The 11,887-nt window shown below is 36.9% G+C and overlaps 1 protein-coding gene across 1 annotated transcript; it reads left to right on the top strand.

Annotated features, from left to right (window-relative positions):
- The first annotated feature begins 1,928 nt into the window (after positions 1 to 1,928).
- Positions 1,929 to 3,693, top strand: LOC128552114 (uncharacterized). Its single transcript, XM_053533127.1, has 2 exons — positions 1,929 to 2,724; positions 3,484 to 3,693. Exons 1-2 carry the CDS (start codon positions 2,152 to 2,154, stop codon positions 3,691 to 3,693), a joined length of 783 nt encoding a protein of 260 aa, XP_053389102.1. The 5' UTR covers positions 1,929 to 2,151.
- The last annotated feature ends 8,194 nt before the right edge of the window (positions 3,694 to 11,887 follow it).

Below are 11,887 nucleotides of genomic sequence, written 5' to 3'. Positions count from 1 at the left end.
AATTTCACTGTTCATCATCTTCTATGCCTGTTAATGTTCCTATGGGCTTTAAACCGATGAAAAGTAAATGAATAAACCTATATTATCATTTTCATACAAATTACAGAATAAAACAAAAAAACAACAACAGAAGTTATATGGCGAAATAAAGAGTCGAGATACAGGCAATGAGAGATAGAAACAATAAAACGTCAGAAATCTACAACAACAAATTGTTTATACGAGAAGTCACGAATAGATGTCAAAGTTTGAAAAAGTTTCGTCAGCTTCTTGGTTGATGTAGTCACCAAAAATGGTGAGACGTATAAGTAGCCAAACCCGTCTGATTACTTGTGGGTTACATTCAGAATTGTAATTTGTAATATAGCACCTATACTACCCATTGCCAGATCGCAAATGAATATGCACTTGAATTAATTGAATTTAAGTTTACATTTATGCAAAAATAACTAATATATACGTTACCGCTTCTTGAAACATTAAAAATGTGTTTGTTTCATTAAAATCTGAAACAACTTTTAAACACTTGCTTGTAATATATTTATAGTTTAAGCGAGTTGATTTTTGTTAAAAAATGATCACTGATCGAGGTTTTCATATTTCTTATTTTTCTAAATCAACATTATTGTTTGAATAGATATTACGTTACTATGCTATGATCTTTGATTCCAAATAGTAATTTCAAGACATAAAGCATTTTTGTTCAGCTGAATCATGTTAGCATCTAGGCATGACACGTCAGTTGTATCATTGTATATTACAGCATATATTTGTACATATCACAGGCTAACATAGCAGTTGTCAATATAAAATTCAAAATTACATGCTAAATAAGATATTTTTATTTTTTTATCATACCAGATTTATATAGCGCCCTTTCCATGATAAACACGTTCAAATGCGCTTTAAAGCAACTGCAACCACACAGGACGCGAAATTATCATCTACTAGTACAGACATAGAGCGATCTCACCAGAGGGATAGAGTGAGATAAAGCCCCCAAAATGAAAGAAAACTTTTCAGATACAGGCGTGTCCGGGCATTTTTCGAATAGAAAGTCTGGTTCTTTAACGTGCCAAGTGTATAGCACCGATACACGCGAAGCCGTCTTGATTAAGAGTCAAGCGTGTTACCACTAGACCATCGGCCCACCTGTAATAACTATCAGATATTAATGTTCAAGGTATCAAACAGGCACATCTTAAGTTAATTTAAACAGAAAATAAGGTTCTTCTACTAAATTCTAGTATTTAGTCAGTGTTATACAAGCATTAATTCTTAAATAATTTTCTTCCAACTATTTGATCCACACTCATCCTCATTATAAAGGATTGCATTCTCAATACATTGTATGCCTTTTGTGCCTTGTGCGCTAACCCAACACTTACCCCACCTCCTTCAACAAATACACCTCCTTTCTTACCTTTGACTAAATTAGAGGCGTCACTTAGAAATCATTTATCATGTTTATTCCAAGAAATACATCACTTAATTATTACAAACTGCGTTATAGACACGCCATTACCGGAACCTGAAGCGTCAATATTTCCATATTTATATTCAACTTTCGTATCTGTAACGTCATTTATGACGTCAGTTTCATCTGTTAAGAAGTTCTAGTGAATTTTCAATTTTACTCCAGTAAAAGAATATAATTATTTAATTTAAATATTATTAAGAATATATATCATTTACGTATAATTATCATTGTATCATGTATGCGTATGTAATAAGATGATTGCGTCGAGCAATATTTCCGCTGCAGAACTTAGTCAAATTTCTCAAAACAATTATAACCTATAATACTTGCATGTTTCATTAATTATTCTAGATTCCCTGACTACATATCGGAGTAACGTAGATGATGATATATTGAATTTACGATATAATATTCTGGTGTAACATTTTTTATGTCTTTTTCAGACTGCTGAACACTAAGCAGGATTGCATTTAAAAAAGTGAAATGGATTTCCGGCTGTCATATCTAAAGGTAACGGAAGATTAAGATGACCCCTCGTGCAAGTTAAACTTACATTAAAATTGAATTTCCAAGTTTAAAGATGTTACAAAAACGGTAATAAATGAAGTAAACTGAGCGAACGTGGACTTAACACTTCGGATTACATTATTCCATAATATGCTAAACAAAACATGGCCACTCCATTGTATGATCCTAAACTATCAGGAGCCAAATTCAAGAATTGGATTAAGGCTGGATTAGGTGTATTATTTACCAAAGCAGGTATTGAGCCTTTTGTTCATGATGAAATAGAACAGTTCCAGCAGAAATGTTTGAGTGACATTTGCAACAACAATGGACTACCTGCTGGTACCACGTGTTCTAGTTGTTGCACAGAAAATGTTGTTGTTTGCCCCACGAATAGGATTTGTAATGCAACACGTGGAATGTGTAACTTCCATAGAAATTCTGCCACGCAATATCTTCCGCTTGGCTGCCCTAACAAGATATGTCATAATTTCAAAAAAGAAATCCAGAATGCTCACCGTTTCTACGGTCCATCCTATAAAAACACTGATGCCAGCCAGTGGTGCAGCAATCCGTGGGAAGTTGCTAAATGCTTCATGCCACCAGACGGATACAAGGATGCGACGAATGCTGCAGAGACGGATTTCAATGGAATCATCAGTGTTATCCTGAACTATGAAGCATTTCAAACGAAAATTCACGACGACCTTTCCAAACCGTACAACATCTTTGAACAGGTATACTTCATGAGTTTGATCAGATTAAATTGTCAGATATATTTTCCTCTATATTCAGAAGTCAGTTGTGTGCGCATTATCCGTCCGTTAGTAATTCCTACTGTCCTTCTTGTACTAACCCGGTCGGTAACACTGCCATCAATCGAGTCATATAAATTGGCATAAATACTCCTCATAACAAATTGATGTGTTCCAAAATTCATGGCCATGGCGCAAAGGTCAAATGACTCGTAAAGATCAAATATTTCGTCGTCTTTTTTAATCCAGTCAATAATTTGTCCATGCATAGATTGATAATTAAATTACATGCTACATAAAACGCCATAAAAGGACTATAAATGTATGTTCTTTATTACGACCAAGGTCACAAACTCAAAGCTCAAGGTCACACTTAAAGGTAAAACGATCAAGATCGTTTGATTTTCATATACGCAACATAACCACTACCATTTGCACTCTGTCTCAATTCCCAAAGGAAACTATAAAGATATTTTAAGGATTTATATTAATTTCCTTGAAATATGGAATGGAAAACCGAGCGTTAACGATTATTTACAATAGGCTTGTCACTTATCATATTATCGATTTTTTAAGAACAAAAAACACAACATTTTGCTGCAGTCTTCATAAAAACAACAAAAACACGACAGAAACATATGAAAAAAATGCATCCTTTAAATAAATATTTGCGAGTTGAATTATTTTTATACATGTTGTATTTTGTTTCTGAAACAATTATTTTGTTACATTTGTTTACAGGGTAGAGAGGTAGGCAAAGCAGTTCGACATTGCCCACAATTAGAGATGGAACATACAGATCTGCAACACTCTTTTAGTGTCTTGCAGAATTTGCTGTCAGATCCTGTATATTTGTCTGCTAATACCGATGCACAGAATGCTAAAACGAAACTATTACAGGTTGGTGTTATTGTAGTTGTTTTGATTCTGAAGAATCTTTCAAAACTATAAGTTTCACTAGTAGTTGCATAGAAACAAGAGGACACAATCATTATTGTACCTCCTTATGTGATGAGAGGGAATGTAGCTGGTACACATGCCTGTTTTTCTATCCATCACAAACAAGGGCCCACCCGCTTAGCTCAGCAGGTAGAGCTTTTGTCTACGGATAGTTGGATCGTGAGTTCGATCTTCGCGCGGGGTGAATGTTCTCCGTGAGTATTTGATAAACGACATTGTGTCCGAAATCATTTGTCCTCTGCCTCTTATTCATGTGGAGAAGTTGGCAGTTACTTGCGGTTTGTACTGGTACAGAGTCCAGAAACACTGGTTTGGTTAACTTCCCGCCGTTACATGGCCGAAATACTGTTGAACAACGGAGTTAAACCCAAAACAAACAAACAAAAAATTGTTCGAATTACTCTTCAAGAGCTAATTGTTCGATCTTCAGGAAGCCTTATAGACATGATGAGAACAGTGTAAACATTATGCCAGCTGAGAGTACTTTTACTTATCTTTTTTTTTCTGGTGCATTGGTATACCTCTTATATGCAACATGATTGTGTACCAAGCATGCATGTACATTGGATAACTCTTCTAGCCATACTTTAGAAATTACGTACAGTGATTAATACTTTGGAAATGTTTAGGTACCCGATCCGCAAATAGGTAACATTCCGACGCCTGACGACCCTGTGATTTTTCGTAACAAACCGTATGAAAGAGTTGTGTCTGCTAAAAAAGAATCAGTAAATAAGATGCCCATACAAATATACACGAATCACTGTGGAACGGATACCTTAAACACAACTTATTGTAAAAAAGAAAAAAGTAACAATTAAGTCGAATCATGCAATCATATAATTTTATTTATTCTTATACCTCAAGCTTTTTTTAAACTGCATTGTTTAGTTCACCTGAGCACGAAGTGCTCGGGGTGAGCTATTGTGATCGCTCACCGTCCGTCGTCTGTCTGTCCGTCCACACTTTCCTTTAAACAACATCTCCTCCTAAACCACCAGGCCAATTTTGATGAACTTTCACATGGATGTTCCAAGGATGGTCCTCTTTAACAATTGTTCAAAGAATTGAATTCCACACCGAACTCTGGTTGCCATGGCAACCGAAAGGAAAAACTTTTAAAATCTTCTTCTCAAAAAACCAGAAGCCATAGAGCTTAGATATTTGGTGTGAAACATTGTCTAGTGAACCTCTACCAAATTTGTTCAAATCATGACCCGGGGTCAAAATTGACCCCGCCCCAGGGGTCATTTGATTTTACATAGGAAAATCTTAAAAAATCTTCTTCTCAAAAAGCAGAAGCCCTAGAGCTTAGTTATTTGACATGTAGCATTGCCTAATGGACTTCTACTAAACTTGTTCAAATCATGATCCTGGGGTCAAAATTGACCCCGTCCCAGGGGTCACTTTATTTTACATAGGAAATCTTCAAAAAAATTCTAAAATTAAACCTGAAGGCCTAGAGCTTAGATATTTCAAGTGTAGCATTGTCTAGTGGACCTCTACAATTTTTTTTTAAATCACGACCCTGGGATCAAAATTGACCCAGCCCCAGGGGTCACTTGATTTTACATAGGAAAATCTTAAGAAACCTTCATCTCAAAAAACAGAAGCCCTAGAACTTTGACATGTAGCATTGCCTAATAGACCTCTACTAAAGTTGTTCAAATCATGACCCCAGGGTTGATTTTACATAGGAAATCTTCAAAAAAAATTCTAAAAATAAACCAGAAGGCCTAGAGCTTAGATATTTGATACGTAGCATTGCCTAGTAGACCTCTACAAAATGTGTTTAAATCATGACCCCCGGGGTCAAAATTGATCCCGCCCAAGGGGTCACTTGATGTTACATAGTAAAATCTTCAAAAAAAGTCTAAAAATAAACCAGAAGGCCTAGAGCTTAGATCTTTGACATGTAGCATTGCCTAGTGGACCTCTACAAAATTTGTTCATATTATGACTCTCGTGGTCAAAATTGATCCCGTCCCAGGGGTTACTTGATTTTACATAGGAAAATCTTCAATTTTTTTTTTAAAAATAAACCAGAAGGCCTAGATCTTAGATATTTGACATGTAGCATTGCTTAGTAGACTTCTACAATTTTTTTCAAATCATGACCCCCGGGGTCAAATTGACCCCGCCCCATGGGGTTTCTTGATTGTACATAGAAAAATCTTCATAATTTTCTAAAAATAAACCAGAAGGCCTAGATCTTAGATATTTGACATGTAGCATTGTCTAGTTTACCTCTACCAAATTTGTTCAAATCATGACCCCGGGATCAAAATTGACCCCGCCCCAAGGGTCACTTGATTTTTCATAGGAAAATCTTAAAAAATCTTCTTCTCAAAAAGCAGAAGCCCTAGAGCTTAGTTATTTGACAGGTAGCATTGCCTAATGGACCTCTACTTAAGTTGTTCAAATCATGACCCCCAGGGTCAAATTGACCCCGCCCCAGGGGTCACTTGATTTTACAAAGGAAATCTTCAAAAAATTTCTAAAAATAAACCTGAAGGTAGATATTTTACGTGTAGCATTTCCTAGTGAACCTCTACAAAATTTGTTCAAATCATGACCCCTGGGATCAAAATTGACCCCGCCCCAGGGGTCACTTGATTTTACTTAGGAAAATCTTAAAAAATCTTCTTCTTAAAAAGCAGAAGCCCTAGAGCTTAGTTATTTGACAGGTAGCATTGCCTAATGGACTTCTACTAAAGTTGTTCAAATCATGACCCCCAGGGTCAAATTGACCCCGCCCCAGGGGTCACTTGATTTTACAAAGGAAATCTTCAAAAATTTTCTAAAAATAAACCTGAAGGTCTAAAGCTTAGATATTTCACGTGTATGATTTCCTAGTGAACCTCTACAAAATTTGTTCTAATCATGACCCCTGGGATCAAAATTGACCCCGCCCCAGGGGTCACTTGATTTTACTTAGGAAAATCTTAAAAAATCTTCTTATCTAAAAGCAGAAGCCCTAGAGCTTAGTTATTTGACAGGTAGCATTGCCTAATGGACCTCTACTAAAGTTGTTCAAATCATGACCCCACTTGATTTTACTTAGGAAATCTTCAAAAAATTTCTAAAAATAAACCAGAAGGCATAGAGCTTAGTTTGACATATAGCATTGCCTAGTAGACCTCTACAAAATCTGTTCAAATCATGACCCCTGGGGTCAAAATTGACCCCGCCCCAGGGGTTACTTGATTTTACATAGGAAAGTTTTCAAAAATGTTCTAAAAATAAATCAGAAGGCATAGACCTTAGATATTTGACATGTAACATTGCCTAGTAGACTTCTACAAAAAAATCAAAACATGACCCCCGGGGTCAAAATTGACCCCGCCCCAGGGGTCACTTGATTTTACATAGAAAAATCTTCAAAATTTTCTAAAGAAAAACCCCAGAAGACTTAGAGCTTAGATATTTGACCTGTAGCATTGCCTAGTGAATCTCTACAAAAGTTGTTCAAATCTTGATCCCCAGGGTCAAATTGACACAGCCCCAGGGGTTACGTGATTGTACATAGGGAAATCTTCATAAATTTTCTAAAATAAACCAGAAGGCCTAGATCTTAGATATTTGATATGTAACATTGCCTAGTAGACTTCTACAAACTTTGTTCAAATCATGACCCTCGGGGTAAAATTGGCCCTGCCCTAGGGGTTTTTTGATTGTACATCGGAAAATATTTCAGACATTTCTAAAAATCATCAGTTTGACATTTAAAATATGTAGCTCATATTACTCTGGTCACCATGACCCTCTTGTTTGCTGTTGTTTTTTTAGTGCGACTTGTGAATTTATTAAACTGACAGGTTTTTCTTCAATTTGATTCCTTAAAGGCAGTGGGTTAATTCGTCACGAAACAGTTTTGGCAAGAGTAATAAAATGACTTTTGCCTATGTATCTTTCTGATATCAGATACATTTTCTACATCAAACTATGAGCATAAGAACATTTCCACCAAAGTATAGCTTTGATTTATCGAAATATTAGCGAACGGAAACAAAGATGATGATACTGTTCTCAAAAATATGCTTACAATATTTACTTTTCTTCCTGACTTTGAAGAAATATAAGCACTATTGTACTCTTTTTTTTGTCGTTTGTTATAAAATGGATTTAACCCGTTAAAAGAGGAAACTTTGTTTCTCTCTAAATATTTAATTTTAAGTGAGTTATACTGGTTAAAATATGTATATTAGATGACAATAAAATGCAGATTACGTTCGTTTAACTGTAAAGCAAATGTCAAAAATGTACATCAGGTATTATTTAATAGATTAACTAAAATGTAACGTTTTGTGAGTTGCTTTGTGTGGTTGATTAGCTTCAGAGGGGCTATATGCATAGGAAACAAGTAGAATCCGCCTTTGTGCGTAATTTCAGGACAAAATGTTTTTATACCCCCACAAAACGAAGTTTTGGGGTGGACGGTGGTGGTGGTGGGGCGGGGGTACATAGGAGTGAGCTTGTCGGTCGGTCGGTCCGATGGTTTTATGGTTTCCGGATGATAACTCTTGAAAGACTTGACCAATTTAAATAACTTTTTGTACACAGGTGTAACATCAGAAAATGCAGGTCAAGTTTGACTGTTGAGACAGTAGGTCAAAGGTCAAGGTCATAGTGACCATTAACAGTTAAACGGTTTCCGGATGATAACTTGAGAACGCTTAGTCCTAGGATCATACATTTTGGTACACAGGTGAAGATCGACTTTGGGTCAGTAGGACAAAGGTTAAGGTCACAGTAACTCGGAAAAGTTAAATGATAACTTCAGAACGCTTGGGTCTAGGATCATGATTTTTTGCACACAGATGTATTAGCATAAGATGCAGGTCATACTTTGAAATTAGTAGATCAAAGGTTAAGGTCACAGTGACACTGAACAGTTAAATTATTTCCGGATGATAACTTGAGAACTTTTGGGTCTAGGACCATGCATTTTGGTACCCAGGTGTATCATCATGAAATGCAGGTCAACTTTGACTTTGCGATCAGTAGGTCAAAGGTCAAGGTCACAGTGACCTTGAACAGTTAAACGGTTTCCGGATGATAACGCTTATACGTAGGATCAAACATTTTGGTACACAGGTGTATCATCATAAAATACAGGTCAAATTTGACATTGGGGTCAAAGGTCAAGGTCAGTGACTCAGAACAGTTAAATGGTTTCAGGGTGATAACTTTAGAACGTGTGGGTCTAGGATCATGATTTTGTACACAGATGTATCATCATGAAGTGTAGGTCAAGTTCGACTTGAGATCAGTAGGTCAAAGGTCAAGGTCACATTGACTCGAAACAGTTAAACGGTTTGCGGACGATAACTTGAGAGCGTTTTGGTCTAGGATCATATTTTTATACAAGGGTGTAATATGTTTAAATACAGGTGAAGTTTGACTTTAAGTTAGTAGGTCAACGGTCAAGATCACCATGACACAAACTAGTTAAACAGTTTCCAATTGATAACTTGAGAATGCTTTAGCCTACGATCATGAGAATTGATAGGGAGGTTGGCTATGACCAGCTGATGACCCCTTTTGATTTTGCGGTTAAAGGGTCACAGGTCAAGGTCACAGTGACCGGAGTATTTAAAACGAGTTTTGGATACTAATTTCAGACAACTTTGGAATAGGATAACAAAACTTATTAGGGAGGTAGGTCATGACCAACAGATAGCTCCTATTGATTACGAGTTCCAAAGGTCAAAGGTCAGAGTGACCTGGAACATGAAAACTTTTCCGGAAAATAATTCGCGAACGTTTAGGCGAAGGATCACGAAACCTCATAGGAATGTTGATAATGACTAACAAATGACTTGTATTGATATTTAGGTTAGGAGTTCAAAGGACAGGCAAGTTTGGCTTGACATTAGCTTAGTCCTGTGACAATATCATAATATGGGGGTATAATTAGTCACTCCTGTGACAATTCTAGTTTTCTTTTGTTTTTATTATGCCCCCACTTTGCGGGGGTGGGGGGGGGTGCATATAGATTTGCTCTTGTCCGTCCGTCCGTCCTTTCGTCCGTCCGTCTGTCCGTCCGTCCGTCCTTCCGAAAATGTTGTGTCGCGCGTAGCTCTGAAAGTTTTTGACGTAGAGTCACAAAACTTAACAGGAATGTTGGTCGGCATGTGTAGTTGTGCACCTGGGGTTTTGCGTCCGAATTCATTCAGTCGTGTAGAAGTTATGGCCCCTGACTTTGTAAAAATTGGTCATTTTAGTGTTGTGTCGCGCCTAGCTCCAAAAGTATATGACCTAGAGTCACAAAACTTTACAGGCATGTTGGTCACCTTGTGTAGTTGTGCACCTGAGGTTTCGCGCCCGGATTCATCCAGTCATGTAGGAGTTATAGCCCCTAACTTAGTGAAAAATTAGTCATTTTAATATTGTGTCGCGCATAGCTCCAAAAGTATTTGACCTAGAATCACCAAAGTTTACAAGAAGGTTGGTCAGCATATGCAGTTGTGCACCTGGGGTTTCACATCCGGATTCATCCAGTCGTGTAGGAGTTATAGCCACTGACTTAATTAAAAACGGGTCATTTTAATGTTGTGTCGTGCGTAGCTCCAAAAGTATATGACCTAGAGTCACCGAAGTTTACAGGAATGTTGGTCAGCATGTGCAGTTGCGCACCTGGGGTTTCGCATCTGGATTCATAGGAGTTCTGGCCCCTGACCTGGGAAAAAATTTGTCATTTTAATGTCATGTAGTGGGGGCATCTGTGTCCCATGGACACATTCCTAGTTTATTTATTTATTTATTTATTTATTTATTTAAAAAGAGATGTTTAGCGACTAACGATAGTTTGGTGTGGAATAACCGTAAAACATTTACAATTTCATACACCACACATCATATAGCGTGTTTCGCACTTACTGTTGTCAAACGTTATCATAGAGCAACAAAGACCCTTGGGTGCTAGTTTACAAAGTGCTCAGGGTCCGTACGTCCGTCCACATTTTCCTGTAAAAAATAAAGCGAAACTTCACAGGTCTGGGATGATCCTTGGATGGTTTTCTTCATGACTGTGTCAAAGACCTTAATTCGATGCAGAACTGTGGTTGCCATGGCAATCGGAAGGAATGTCGTTAAATCTTTTCCTCCAAAATCAGGGATCAAATGGCTGATATTTGCAACTTAGTGTCATCACCCATGTTACCCGGATAATACAAAATGATAATGATAATTCCAAAATACTACAAACTGGATGAACTGTCAAACTTGGTAAGAACATTGTTTATTTCAATATTTTCTAATTACTCATTCTGATCGTTTAAAGTGTTATAACTGATTCAAAATAGTTTATAAGCTGTACCGTTTGCACTAAACAATTTCCATATGGGACATATCATTCACTTTGGAAACCCTTTTACAATGTTTACATTTTGCTTTTGAGAACGAGTTTGGCGATTCAAACCGTTGTCAACCTCATTTAATTGACTTTTGGTAATGAATGTTATTTTGTAATTTTCAGTTATTATATAAACAATGATATGAACATGTTAGGAAGTTTTTATCTTAGATCAAATAACCCAACTTTACAAATATATAAGCATATGTATTAGTCGATGGATACTGACCAAAGTGTTCACAGAAATTTCGAAGATAAAGCCCAAAATGTTATATGGATAATAGTCAACATTGTAAACTGACACGAAAAAGAAACGCAACAAGTATTGTAATAGTCAATATTTATAACCTACTGATGTTTAGCCATACAAATTTATATGTGTAATCAAAGTAAACATAACAGAAAAAAAATTTATCATCAAAAATGAATATCGTCTGAGATCATATTTCTTTCCATGCTTCAACGTCAGTGCAGTCAATAACGCATATAGCCAACATTGCTCTGTATGACAGCCTATACAAGGGTGGACTTGAAGGTGGAATTTATTGTTGCCCATACTATGACTCTGCCACCATTGTACGGATAAACCTCACGCACACAGTTATTTGCGAAACGTTCGTTGCGGCGTCTGTATATTCTGACCTATCCGTCAGCGTGATGGAGATTAAATCTTGATTTGTCGCTAAATACAACAGTTCCCCACTGACGTCGTCGGTTATTTAGAGCCCAACGTTGCTTTTCTTGACGATGACAAGAGCCTGACATCGAGCTGGACGACGGAAATGAATCCCGCGTTTACGCAAACAATTTATGACTGTGTCATGGTGA

Source organism: Mercenaria mercenaria, unplaced genomic scaffold, assembly GCF_021730395.1.
Source record: "Mercenaria mercenaria strain notata unplaced genomic scaffold, MADL_Memer_1 contig_2056, whole genome shotgun sequence".
NCBI classification, from domain to species: domain Eukaryota; kingdom Metazoa; phylum Mollusca; class Bivalvia; order Venerida; family Veneridae; genus Mercenaria; species Mercenaria mercenaria.
Note: the sequence above shows the minus strand (reverse complement) of the source record. Positions and strands in the feature narration are given on the sequence as shown.

Bases quoted from the DNA above. Each gene is read 5' to 3' on its own strand.
- LOC128552114 (XM_053533127.1), top strand. From the start codon at position 2,152: ATGGCCACTCCATTGTATGATCCTAAACTATCAGGAGCCAAATTCAAG. The intron at 2,725-3,483 runs GTATACTTCATG...ATTTGTTTACAG, and splicing joins CGTACAACATCTTTGAACAG to GGTAGAGAGGTAGGCAAAGC.